Raw genomic sequence first — 13,571 nt, forward strand, 5'->3', positions numbered from 1 at the left:
CCCAGATAATTTTCACTCTGGAAGCACAATCTACAAAATGCTTCCCTCCAACCTGCCCCATCACTACAATTTGACCAAACAAAACCATTCATACCCACATCCAAATTTATCAATCTGAGCAAAATACAGTTAGTAATGAAGAAAGGTAATTTTCATATTTTATTATACAATATTGTTTATTATAGAAAAAGCTTTCATATCTTTTAATTAAATACAAAAGCAAAGTGTTAGTGTTGCCAGAGAGATTGTTTGCCTGCCCTTAAAAAAAATTAACAACACCTGTTTGCAAACAAAAGTATTGCTAAAACTGAGTCAAATCCTTTATTCTCTTTCCAGGACCAAGTCCACTAATCTCTTTTCTATACAGAGTCTAACACATAGTAGAGGGTGAATAAATATTCATTGACTGAATGGTGTGTTCTTTAATACCCACTGTTTATTTCCTGACCCTAAACTGGATCTTGATTCATGAGGTAAAATCCACCCCACCCCCATTCATAGGGTAGCCCAGTGTCCTTTCATTGCCTTTGATACATAACATTGGATTAGAGACATTTGCCTGAGGGGAATGACTGAGGGTTTCAGAGAGTAAAGGAAACCCTCAAAGGCAGGCACAGTGACTCAGTAGAGGCGGGAAGATGTAATAGACAGATTCGGGGAAGCAGAGGCTGCAGGAAATGGTGGCAGAAAAAGAAGTCAGAGAGACTGAAAACTCACACAGTTCCAGATAAAGAGGTAAAAAGTTGGGTACAAATGTTAATCTTGAAGTTTCTTTTCCATTTTGATGATTTATGATGGAGATAATAGCAGAAAGAGAGGAAGACAAGGCAAGGATGGGAAGACAGAGAGTCAAAGGAAGACAAAGGAGACAGGTGGGCAGCCAAGCATGACTGACCTTGAACCCTGGTCCTCCCCTCCCCTCACACCCACCAGGCTGAGCTCCTTAACGCCTCAGCACCCATGCTTACTCTTGGCTCCTCCTGTAAGTCCCGCTGACATCCTTTACTCCCTCACCCAAAGATGGCCGAAACCCTCTTTACATGTCCCTACCCTCTCTCCAACAACCTCCATGAAGCCTTCTCACTGCTCCAGCCCACACTCCGCTGCCTCCCCTCTCAGCTCCTAAAGGACATCTGTTCATCCCACGCCCACATGCCCTAACCACAGGGCACTGCTGTTTTGGAGTTGACCCTCAGCCCATGAGCGCATCTTGACTCCCACAAGAGAACTGTGGGTTTGTCAAGCTCCCAGTTCCATCTCCTCTATCCCAGGATTCCCCGTGATACCCAGTCCGAAGCTGAGTATCACGAAGCACTCAATGAATCCCTGTGAACTGGCCAATCCCCAAGGAGTGCCAACAGGGCAGCCTCACAGTCCACTGGTCTAGGAAAGAGCCTCCTGAAGGCTGGCCAAGCCGGGCCATCTCCTGGGCTCCTGCGCCCCCTGCCGGCCAGGATGGGACCTGTTCACAGGACCAAGCGGGTCACAATTGTGATCCCGACCCCGGGGAGGCTGGCCATGGCACCCCGGCTTCGCGGTGGCCGCAGGCACCGTCAACGGGTTCTGACAAGACCGATGGGCACAGCCAGGAGCACCTTCTGCATTCTTCCTCTGTGTCCGGCCGGGGCGGGGGGGGGGGGGGGGGGGCGTGCCCAGAGTGCTGCGGAGTCCCGCCCCTGGAGGGGGCGCTCAGAGCTTCTCGTCCAGCTCCAGGCCGTCGTTCTCCTGGGCACCCCCGCGGACCGGCGCCGGGCTGCCGCTGTGAGTCCCGTTTAGGTAGCTCTGGATGGCCGAGGCGCAGTCCAGCCGCTCCATGACGGTCATGAGGTAGTGCAGCTCCTGCAGGCTGCCGTTCTGCTCCTCGAACAGCTCCAGGATGGCCGCGGCGGGGCTGCGCTGGCAGGACAGGAACCTGGCCGGGATGCGGGGTGGTGGGCGCGCTGTGGCCGGATCCGCCCCCTCATCCTGCTCTTCCTGCCTTCCAGGGGACTGGGGTGGTGGGAGGGCCCAGAACCTTGAGACCTGAGACTGTCCTGGCTCAAAGGCTATTTCTCTCTAGACCCCGGTTTCCTCCTCCTTCAGCGAGGGCTTGGACAAGAGGACCTCTAAGCCTGCTTCCAGCTCTGTAATGGTCTGTAGTTGCTTTCTCCATGTCCCCCACCCCAAACACACTCTCCCCTCCTCCTCCCTCTCCCCCAGGCCACCACATCCTGCCCACCAGTCAGGAAAGAGTTGTTCTAAACCATGGCTTCACCAGGACCCTTCCCTGCTCAAAAACCTTCCAGAGTCTCTTTCCAGTACTAGCCAAGCCCATGCTCCAGACCCTGAGCTCACCCACAAGTTGGTGTTGTTGTTTTTTCCTGACCTTTTCTCCCAATCCCAACCGGAACCTTGCTGCTGTGGGCCTATCCCTTTCCCACGTTGCACACACCACACCCACAACCAGCTGTGTTACTCCCTCCCAACAGAGTGGCTGCTCCCCCCTTTCCCACCATCTCCTCCCAAAAGCCAGTTCTAATTCCCATCTCCTAGGTGGAGACCATCTGCACCCTCCAGTTCAGACTTCTGGTCAGAGCTACCCCCACGTCTTGGTTATTCTTGCTTTAGCTGTTTTGTGTCTCTGTTTTCACCTTGCTACGCAGCACTGGATATACAGAATAAGGCACAAGAAACCCTGCCTTTACTGTGTTCGGCTCTCTGGGTCCCTTGCTACAGTGTGCGTTCCTGGATGCTAGAACCAGGTCTCATTCATCTTGTACTCCAATGCTTAGCGTAGTTTTCAAGGACACGGTGGGTACTTGATAAATGTTTAATAAATAAGTGTTTAAATCCACTCTGCTTTCAGCTGGGTCCAGTTCTAGTCCCATCTCCCGGGTGAAGTCCTTCCTGACTACTGCACTCATAGTCTGGGTTCTGGAGCTTAAGCTCAGAATTGTTCTCGTACCGATTGCTGTTGACAGAGACCATGCTTACATTGTCCGCATTATTACTAACATTTATTGAATTAACATGCCAGGCACTCAACTACATGCTGTATACACATTATCATATAGTCTGCCTTCTACCCCTCAGGGCACAGCATGTCAAGCACTCAGTATGTACCCAATGACTTACGTGTGAATTGATTCATTTTTAAATATTTGTTGAGCACCTACTCATGAGCCAGGCGTCATTCTAGGTACTGAGAATACAGTAATAAATAAAAAGAGCTGCTCTATTATGGGGAACAGGGTGGGGAATAGCCATTCTCTGACTTCTAAGTTGCTCCCTTGTCTGTGCTGCCGTCCTCAAGGTGTCCCAGGACCCCCCCCCCATGCCAGTCCACCCCCATCTCCCACCCGCAGACCTCACCCCTCTTACCGGATTTTCATGCCGCAGAGCCCCAGATGGGAGGCCAGCCGACGCCAGTCATTGCCTGTGATGCTGTTCGGTTCCAACAACATCTGCAGTTGCTCAAAGAGCTCTGGAGGCAATCTGGGGTGGGGGAGGTGGGGTTCTCAGAGGGGAGGATCAGAGAAACCCAGTCCATTCCACACACACACCGAATGGTGTACGCGCCCTGCAGGAGCCAGGGATGGGCGGGGAGAACCCCAAACACCCCCCTGCCGGCAGCAGCCCAAGCAACCCCACCTCACCTGTTGCATGGGGGTGGTTGAGAGACCGGGGGTGGTGCTGCCCAGGATTCTTCCTCTGATGCCTGGAATCTGAGGATTTCCATGTACTTGGTCTCCAAGCCCTGAGCCAGCAGAGAGTTGGGAACACACTTAGGGATCATGAGACATCCCGTGAGCAAGAAACTGGGGAACCTGCCTCCATTCTTCAACTCCTTCAGCCTGTCACCCAGAGTTACTCTACCAGGAGACACAGGCCTGCCCCACCCAGGACGCCCTCCCCTCTGCTCCCCTGACCCCAGAACTTCCAGCTTTAAGTTTGCCTACTGAGTTCCTTGGGGGCTGAGACATGAAGCTCGAAGAGGGTGCAGTCTAAGACACCAGGAAAAGTCTGGGTGAGGTCACGGGGCAGGGGAAAGTCAGCCAAACGTAGGGACACTGAACTCAGGCATATGTGTCTCCTTCCCTCCATCCCTTGGTCCCTCCTTGCAAGTGACAACCTGAGAGGTACTGGCCTACTCTCCACAAAGATGCCACCATGGTTCCCCAAAGGCTCTCAATCCTGATGCCTTCAACTCTTCCCCTTTGGGAGAGTGGGATATTTAACTCTCATCCCACCTACTCAAGCCACCTTCTCTGGTCGCTCTAGACAGTCAGCCTAGGAAGAAACCACTTTTCTCTCATGTCCAAGTTCCTCTGGGCTAAGAGAAGGGCTTAATCTAGGGTTTGGTTCTTTTGCCCCCCTACTGGATTCATCCATGGATAGACAAGAGAGAGTCAGGGATGAAGGGTAACTTGGAGGCCAGGTGGTCTCAGCCCCTGGAAGAATGCCATCCACCTGCTTGATTATGTGATTAGGGCCAGACTGACTGGGCACAAGACCCCTCGCCCACTTTGCCTAGGGCTCCCCCAAGCCCTGCCCTTCTTTTGCCCCTCAGCTCCAACTCACATCCTGGAAGGTGTGCATGGTGACAATGATCTCATTGGTAAGTGCTGAGCAGTCGTCGCTCTCATTGGCTACAAAGAGGAGAGGACATGGCAGGTAAGAGAGGGCAAAGCCTGGCATAAGGGAGCTGCAGAAGTGAAAGGAACTCCCAGGCAGGCTTTCGAAATCCGAAGACACTGGTCAGGGTGTTCCATCTTTCTCTTTACAAAGATCAGTTGTGGCTCCTCTTCTTTAGAGAAGGTGCACGTGCATGCCTGACGGAATGGGGAACTGCAGAGGGGAGGGGAGAGGAGGGGTGGGGGTTGAGGGGGAGTGGACAGGGCAGGAGGTGGACCGGATCTCCTGGAATACCTGCTTTTCTCCGGAAGCAGAAGGAGCGGAAGGGGCACTTTCCATGCCAGATGTGAAGATGGGGAACCAGCTGGCAACTGCTCTCGTCCACATTCTCCCAACCTGGGGAGGAGGCAGAGTGGAGGGCCTCAGAAACTGGGCTCATCTACAAGTGTTTGAGGAGACCTACTCTGTGGCAGGTGTCATGCAGGGTGCTGTGGGGAAGGATGAGGCAGGAGTGAAAGCAGGAGGGTGTCTCGAGTGGATGGGAGTCCTTGGAGCCTGGACAGGGACCCTGTGAGCAGCCTTGTCCTACTACCACACACCTCCTACACCCCAGCACACAGGCCTCCCACCACCCACCCTCGACCCCCAGAAGCAGCCATGCACCTGTGCCCTGTGCCCTGTGCACAAGCCACACAGACGTCCTCGGCCCCATGAGACAGTGCAGCAGCCGCTGCCACAAAGGAGGGGGGACAGAGAAGACTGGGACTCCTCTCCAGACACCAGCCCCAGCCAGGTGGGACAATAAAAGCCCCCACTCCCCTTGCCCTACTCTGCATCATCCTGTCCTCCCACGGAGAGGCCAGAGCCGAAGGGATCTTAGAGGGAGGAAGTAGGCAGAGCCTGGGACTCCCGCAGACAGCAGCAGAAGCCAGAGGTCCCCTTGAAGACATTGCCTGCCCAGGAGTCTCCAAAAGAAACTCGAGGTTCCCAGATTTCCACCCAGGGGAGGGCCCAGACCCCCTCCCTCTAGTGGGGCTCCCCAGACCCCTGCCTCCCTCACCCTCAGAGATGTACTTGAGCTTCAGGCACTGGTCCCCTCGGGCCCCGGTGAAGTCGAAGAGCTGGCAGGGCCCACGCAGGCGCCCACCATGGGGCTGCTCATTGGCCACGGCCCACTGCAGGGCGCAGGGTGTGTTGTTGAGAAAGTAGATGCGCAGCTGCAGGTGGGACTGCCCCGGTGCCAGCGGCGAGCAGAACACGGCCAGCTGCAGCCATTTGCGGGCTTCCCGGCCCGCAGGTGCCTCCAGCACACAGGTGTAGAGGCTGCAGAGAAAGACATGATGGGGACTGGCACAGAGGAGGCTGGGACCCCAGTGCACCTGCCACCTGGCTCCCACAGCCCTAGGAGCCAAGGAGAACAGTCAAGGGCAAGGGTAGGGGGGAACTGGCAGGGAGGCAGGCAGGTAGGGGAATGAAATGTGAATCATGTCGTGGTGACCATCGCCGAGCGGGAAGAAGAGCCCCAAGCACCCTCCAGCAGGGGAGAGAGGGAAGGAGGGCTCAGGGCCACTGTGCTTCAGAGGGGTCGCACACATGGCTGGCCCTGTTCCACTCAGTGGGAAGGACAGGCAGAAGGGCCAAGATTCTGGAAAGACAGAGCTAAGGACAGACATGAGATGGGAGATGTTTTCAAGAACTAGAGGGGACAGGCTGCTCTGGACAGTTCAGAAACAGTCCTGAACAGGGACACATGGTAGAAACAGACAATTTTAGAGAGACAAAGGTGGGGATGGGACAGACCCTTCTAGATGGAGGGCTGGGGTGGTAGGTGTAGACAGGCAGAGAGACTGCCACAGGGGGCACAGTCCTGGACAGGGCTGGAGTGGGACAAGCTGCCCTACACACTAGGACAGAGGGACCAGGAAGGGCCACGGTGGGAAAAGGGATTTGCAGGCCATGTGGGACAGATCAAGGGGCAATTCCATACAGAAAGGTGAGGATGAGGCAGACCGAGACAATGGGCAGGAAGACGGGGCCGATGGGCCTACCTGAAGTGGGAGAGCTGGATGCGACACTCGTCCCGGGAGGTGTGGTTCCCAGGCCGCCCCAGGGGCCTCCAGGCCTTGGCATCGAGCAGGGCTGTGTTGCTGCTGTAGGTACGGGCATGGCTGGGCTCCTGGGCACAGTGCTTGAATGTGAGGGTGCAGGGCTTCAGGAATGAGGCCCCATGGGGGCCACATGCCACCACAGGGCTCACCAGCCCCTGGGCTTGGGACAGTGATGGGGCGTCCAACAAGTCCCACACCAGGATCAGTGACACCCGCTCCTGGCGGCCCACAGCCACAGCTCCTGGGGAGAACAAGAGTTGAGCAGGCAGGCTCACCCCCACCCCAGAAGGGGCCAGGCCACAGTGCGAGGGGAGGTGGGAGAAGAGCCCAGGAGAGAGGGTCCCTAGCAGGGCACACGGGGAGGCAGTGTGCAAGGAGAGAAAGACTGTGAGCTGGCTTGTGGCATAATCCTGAGCAGGTCACCCTCCTTCATTTCGGGGCCACCGCTAACCCATACGGGACTAGTGGGAACTTGCAAGAGGTGCTCTTGCTGCAGACACTTGCCTTTACTGAGAATTGTCATAACACACTGTCCATTATCAGCAGGCACTTTACTTCCACCTCTCAGGGACTTGTCATAAAAATATGCAATCTATCCATCTTTGGAGTCAATAAAGTCATACTAAAAATATAAACAATTTTCAAAATTATGGAGATGTCTACAAATGATGCTCCCTTAGGCACGATGCCCTTGTACAATGTGCAAAGAACAACTGTAGGCTGAGAAGGGAGAAGGTGCAATTACCTGGCGGGATGAGCAGAGAGATGCCCATATCCTGGAGCATCAGGCAGCCACCTCGGTGATCCACCTCTCGGGCCGAAAACACCAGCAGCTTGTGCATCAGCTGACGGACGATGGTCTGGCCTTGAGTGGGTGTGTGCAGTTCCTGGTAGAAGGCGGCCATCTCCGGCAGTGTGGCCGGCGGGCACTGCCTTGAGGACTCATTTTCTGGTAGGGGAGTGGGAGGGGCCACTGGCTCCTCTTGGCTATCCAGCTTCCAGCAGGCCCCCAGCAGCCGGCGAGGATAGTGCCATCTAAGGCACTGGACCAGAAGGACGGCACTTGCCACCGGGACCCCCACCAGCAGTAGGAACTGGGCGGGTTGGAAGGAACTCTCATGGGAGCACATCTGCCTGGTCACTCGATGCTGCCAGCTGCCCTGCACCCCTGGGCCAGCCAAGGCCAAGGACCTGGAGAAGGGAAGAGGCAGTGCCAGGTAAGCCTTTTCAATGTCATGGAGGCCAAGACTTAGCTTCCAAATGGCTGCCGTGAGGGAGTCTTCATTCCAGTGCATCCTCGATTAAAACCTTTAATGAAACGTCACCTACCTTTGTCTTACTCAAGAACCTACCATGGCAGCCCATGGCCTAGTACATCACATTAAATTCCCTGGAGGCAGAAAGAGCTTGGGTTTGGAGGTAGAGGATATAAATTCAAGTGCCACCTTCGCCACTGGCTGAGCGAGTTTGTCATATGGCTTACTGTCCCTCAGTTTCTGCATCTGTCGAAATACCCCTCTTGATCTTCATAGAAAAGTCTTAGAGTAGAAAAGCAAGTTACAGAGAACCAGACATTCTCCGATCTCATTACTGTAAATAACAGAACTGTATACAAGCACAGATACGTATTTATGGGTATATATATGTCAATCACAGAGAGAGGTCTGGAGCAGAGCTATGCAGTAAAGTTATAATGTAAGCTGGGGTGCCTGGGTGGCTCAGTCAGTTAAGCATCCAGCTTGTGATTTAGGCTCAGGTCATGATCTCATGGGTTGTGAGACCCAGAGCTACGCTGAGCTCTGTGCTCAGCGGGGAGTCTGTTTGGGATTCTCTGACTCTCCCTTCCCTCCTTCCCCCATCACTCTTTCTCTAAAGTAATTAAATAAAATCTTTACATATATATATGTGCATATATATCTATGTAATATATAAATATGTATATTCTTATATATGTAAATATATTTTATATATGTAAATATATATTTTATATATCTGTAAATATATATTTTATATATATGTAAATATATATATTTATTATATATAATATATATATAATGTAAGCCACAAATGTAATTTTAAACTTTCTAGTGGCCACAGTAAAAAGGTCAAGAGAAACAGGGGGAATTAATTTTAATAATATATTTTATGTAGGAGGCGCCTGGGTGGCTCAGTCGGTTAAGCATCTGTCTTCAGCTCAGGTCATGATCACGGGGTCTTGGAATCGAGCCCCACATCGGGCTCCCTGCTCAGCGGGGAGCCTCCTTCTCCCTCTCCTTCTGCTCTCCTCCCTCCCTCTCCTTGCTGCTCCCCCTGCTCATGCTCTCTCTCTCTCTCTCTGTCATAAATAAATAAATACTTCTAAAATAATAATAATATATTTCATGTATCTAACCCAATATATTCAAAACATCACTTTGAGAGGAAATCAATATAAAATTACTGAGATATTTTACATTCTGTTTTCATACTAAGTCTTTGAAACCCGTGTGTATTTTACACTCCCAGCACATGGCAGTTGGGACCTGCTCTGTTTCAAGTGCTCAGCAGCCCCCCGAGCTAGTGACTCCTGTCTGGGGCAATGCAGGCAGGTCTGAGAGGACACACTGCAAACTATTCCCACCGGTCACTACTGAAACAGACAGGAGATTGAGAGGGTAGAAGGTGTGAACTAGGACTTTCAATTTTCTTAAACTCTTTTTCCTGTGTTTGAATTTTTTTCACCCCAGGTGTGTATTTTATATTAACTTCGTAATTCTTTTGAAGCGCGATCAACAGTTAAAAAGTAATTACCACTCAGAGTGATTGTGAGGATGGCATGAGATCATGGGAAAAGCATTTGCCGATGATAAAGCACTGCCCAAATATGTTTCTTTATGCCCCACCTACTGCCAGAAAGGTCAGAAGGTAGCTCACAGGCACATGTGAAAAAGAAGGAGAATAACAAAGTTAGAAGAGAAAAAAGAGAAAGAAAACCAAAGGTGGGAGCCTCCAGTGAGGCTCGAAGGAGGCGGGGAAGGGCAGGCGCCGGCTTCTGCTCCCCTGCTTGCAATGGGGGCCTCCGGTAGGAACCTGGCCCTTCCAGCAGCTTCCCAGTACGGTTGCCAGGCCTTCCTGGCCCTTCCAGCAGCTTCCCAGTACGGTTGCCAGGCCTTCCTAAGGCCCTCCGGAGTCTAAGGGAGGATTGAGAGCCTCCTTTAATTTCCAATACCCTACACTCCTGCCGGGCTGCGGTCCTAACACCCGGCTAATTCCGCCTCTGGCCTTTGCTCCAGCTGTTCTCCCATGTGCCTCACCTTCCCACCTGGACCCCCCCTGCTCGACAGCACCTCCCCATGGCTCACCAACCCTTGACACGCTCACCCCTCCGAAGTTTGTCGGCACTGCCCTCCCACCTCGACTCTACGCTGTCACATGTGATTTTTCTACTCAAATGAGCATTTTCTGAGCATCGGCTGTGCACCTTGCACTGTGGGAAGTTCAGTCTTGACAAAGATGTTGTCTTAGGCAGCTCTCGGGAAGTTTCTGAGGGAATGTGGTTCGTTCACTCCGTAGCTGAGATCTGGGTGGTATAATATTTTCTTTCAAAACCCTCAGGATCCCCATGGTTGATTCACTAGGGTCTGCACTAGAGAGGCTTCTGCATCCATTCCTCTCCACTCCCCACTCTCACACCCCAACCCAGAGCTGAGGCCTCACCTCAAGCCTCCAGCTCCTTCCATGCCCACCTCTTCCTTCCTTCCTCAGGGCCCAAGAAACCCAAGCCCCTTTCCTTAGGTCCTCCCAGACAGGGGCAGAAACTCCTGTGCACCCTCAGGATTAAGGAGTGGGGTGGGATCTATTGCCTTCCGTGTCCCCATGGAAAACGTAGACAGGAAGGAAGCTTTGGCATTGCTCCCTTTGCCTGACAGTGCAACCCTGCAGACACACTGTAGCGGCCTGCTTCAGCCAAGCTCCTTGCAGGGCACGGGAGGGAAGTGGGTGAGTTGGCAACGCCCCCACATCTGGTGGGAAACGGGGCTGGAGCGGCCAGCCTCCCTTCACGGAGCAGCCATTCCAAAAGGTCCTTCCACATGAAAGACAATTGGAATTATAACTGCAATAGTCCCAGTTATCATTTATGGAGCTCTAGTCTATGCCGCTGTGTTGGAGCACGCTGTGTGGCCCATCTCATTTGATCCTCACAGTAGCCTTGTGAGTTAGGTATTATTTTTATCTGCATTTCCCGGATAAGGAAGCCAAGTTTTCTTCCCACCGTGGAGACGTATGGGAGGCTATTAAGCCACAGCTGAAGGCAGAGGGAAGGATGAACAGGGACGATGACCGTGTTCCAGAAACACTACCTTTCTCTCCCTGCCCCTTTTTTCCCCCCAGGTCTCTCCTCCTTTCCACTTCTAGAGGAAGTGAAGTTGGAAGAGAAAGAAACAAAAATAAATGGAAAGACCCGAAAGGCATATCCTTGGTTCCACAGTGCAGGATGCCCCCCACCCCCTGCCCACAAAGGCACCAGTGGCTAGCTAACATGAAAGAAAGGAGGGACTCTGCTCTGTTTCTGTAGCAACAACCTTCCTGGGGCCTCAGAAGACCAGAGTCCAAATCCCCTCCACCCCATTAGGTGGCGCAGCAGAGTCTCCCCGCCCAGCCTCCCAACCCGGACAGTTGGCATATTGCTCCCCCGGGCCCCAAGGAGCCTCTCATGGGCAGCCCATTCATTAACTCCCCCCCAGCTCGACCCCCTTTCTCCCAGGCTGACAGCTCTCCAAGCTGCTTGGCCCTCACTCCATCCTCCCCTTAACCGTAGGAGGAGGAAAGGTCCTGAATCTACAGCAGGGCAAGCAGATAAATGTAGCCTAGACCTTCCCAAACCCATGCCCGCCTCCTTACTACCCATGGCTCCAGTCTGCCTTGCCCCTGACCCCAGATTATCCTGGGTAGCAGGTCCCCCTAGACAACGATCCTTTAGAATGCTGCCATCACCTGTCCCTCAGAAGTTGCCTCCTCCAGCACCAAGATCTGGATTCCTGCGACAATGCTCTGCTCACGTCCTTTGAGGCAACCTCAACACTTCTCCCACATCACTGGTTCTTACCATGCCTGCTCAAACCCTGCTAGCTCATTGCTGAAACACATAAAAAGTACCAGGATGGATGAGTCCAAACCTGCCGTGGGCAGTGCTCATCAGCATAGCCTACATTTCCATAGTGCATACAACTGTCTCCCAGGTCCTCACACCCACTGGGCACTTGCCCTCTGCCCTCTCCATGCCCGCCTGGCTAAGCTGGCCTGGCTCCTCCCCTGAGCCCCAGGTGGCTCCATTGCAATGCCCACCCCACCCCCAGCTGCCCCAGGGGATGCTCACCTTACCGTGTAGGTGCTCCCAGAGGCTGCCGGCTTGTCCAGGAACAGCAGTTCCTTCTCTGAGAAACAGAGAGGTCAGCCAGACCCAGTCACAAGGCCAGCAGACAAGTGGAGGTGGGCGGGGAATCCGGGCAGGAGTGGCCCGGAGCTTCCGGGCAATGACCTGCCTCCCAGCACCCTAAAGAGGGGTGGGGGAGTCTGTCTCTGTCTATTGACAAAGTCCAGCCAAGGCAGGGGAGTAGCTGAGGATCCCAGAAGTCAGTGGACTCACCAGTCTGGGTCTGGAAGGGAGGGGACAGAGAAAGAGAAAACCTGGGTACAGGTGAACCCCTCCCTACAACGCCCTCTGCTGGTGAGTGGCTGCCCCAGCCAGAGGCCAGGGAAAGGGCAGAAGGTAAGAGGGGGGAGCCCTGATAGAAGCTTCTCAAAGGACAGCGTGCATACAACCACATGAGGGACCGGGTGAAAACATGGGTCCTGATCCCATAGGTCTGAGCTGGGTCCTGAGATTCTGCACGTCTAAGAAGCTCCCAGCTGACGCCAATGCAGCTGGTCCAGAAGCTTAGACAACGTCTAGTGGCACTCTTTCCCACGCAGAGATGAGAGGAGGCACCGAGAGGGTTAAGGACTCCCAAGGTGCTGGCAGCAGCGGGGTGTTCCCCTATCTGCTCCCTGCCCTCACTCAGAGTTGGCAGGAGCCCTGCACTCGGGGGAGAACAGACTTTGGGCTGTCTGCCAGCCCAAGTCCCTTCATAGAAATTCTGCCTCAGACAGATAGTGCCAGTGGAATGAAAGATCTCTTCGAAGATGGATTTTTTTTCTCCAGCTGTTTGCTGTTGTACTTATAGCTCCTGGTACAGCCTGGTCCATAGCAGGTATCGAATAAAGACTTGTTGAATGAATGCATGGACCCATTCAGAGAAAAGAGGATGCGTTTTGGTGCCAGACTACTGACACTGAACACAGGCGACTCATCTGTGAGCTGTGTACTGTTAGGCAAGTTACTCAACCCCTCTGAGCCTCCCTTCCCTTGTCTGACGAATGCCGACAATACGATCTACCACGTGAGGCGTACGCGCGGTCATCATTGAGCTAATAACTGTAAAATGCTCACCACAAAATGGATGCCCAGTAAGTGGTCACCGTTGTCACGGCAGGCACCGCGGGCTGGCCTCCTGAAGGCAAGGACCACGGTGAACTGCCCCCCCCTCGGGTATCATTTCATAGAAAATAAGTAACTGCCACTGCTTTCATCTCAGTTAATGATTGTCCAGCCTCTTGTCCCTGACTGCCACCCCCTCCCCTCTGCTGCCTTCCCCAGGGTAGAAGTCAGAGGGTGGGATAAACACCTCTCAGGGTTGCCTGGGTCCCCAGAGTGGAGAGATGGGGCAAAGGAACGATGGAGAGCCGCCAACCTGGGAAAGGGACCTCATGAGTAAAGGACAATCAAGGGAAAGGTGCTCAGAACCTTTATAGGGACGAAAAGAGAGGGTG

The 13,571-nt window shown here is 53.5% G+C and overlaps 1 protein-coding gene across 2 annotated transcripts; it reads right to left on the reverse strand.

Annotated features, from left to right (window-relative positions):
* Window positions 1-149: 149 nt before the first annotated feature.
* UNC5CL (unc-5 family C-terminal like) lies at window positions 150-12,423 on the reverse strand. Of its 2 annotated transcripts, none has more exons than XM_057303928.1 (9): window positions 12,084-12,423; window positions 7,468-7,913; window positions 6,663-6,963; window positions 5,675-5,937; window positions 4,909-5,010; window positions 4,561-4,628; window positions 3,636-3,736; window positions 3,361-3,474; window positions 150-1,912 (listed from the first exon to the last, which is right to left on the reverse strand). In XM_057303928.1, exons 2-9 carry the CDS (start codon window positions 7,850-7,852, stop codon window positions 1,690-1,692), a joined length of 1,557 nt encoding a protein of 518 aa, XP_057159911.1. In that variant the 5' UTR covers window positions 7,853-7,913; window positions 12,084-12,423; the 3' UTR covers window positions 150-1,689. The 2 variants fall into 2 exon arrangements, with proteins under 2 accessions (XP_057159911.1, XP_026363288.1); XM_026507503.4 differs by having other exon boundaries at window positions 12,079-12,334.
* Between the last annotated feature and the right edge of the window lie 1,148 nt (window positions 12,424-13,571).

Source organism: Ursus arctos, unplaced genomic scaffold (assembly GCF_023065955.2).
Source record: "Ursus arctos isolate Adak ecotype North America unplaced genomic scaffold, UrsArc2.0 scaffold_29, whole genome shotgun sequence".
In the NCBI taxonomy this organism is placed as follows: domain Eukaryota; kingdom Metazoa; phylum Chordata; class Mammalia; order Carnivora; family Ursidae; genus Ursus; species Ursus arctos.

Bases quoted from the DNA above. Each gene is read 5' to 3' on its own strand.
- UNC5CL (XM_057303928.1), bottom strand. From the start codon at position 7,852: ATGTGCTCCCATGAGAGTTCCTTCCAACCCGCCCAGTTCCTACTGCTG. The intron at 6,964-7,467 runs GTAATTGCACCT...TGTTCTCCCCAG, and splicing joins CTCTCTGCTCATCCCGCCAG to GAGCTGTGGCTGTGGGCCGC. The intron at 1,913-3,360 runs GTAAGAGGGGTG...CATCCCGGCCAG, and splicing joins CTCTGCGGCATGAAAATCCG to GTTCCTGTCCTGCCAGCGCA.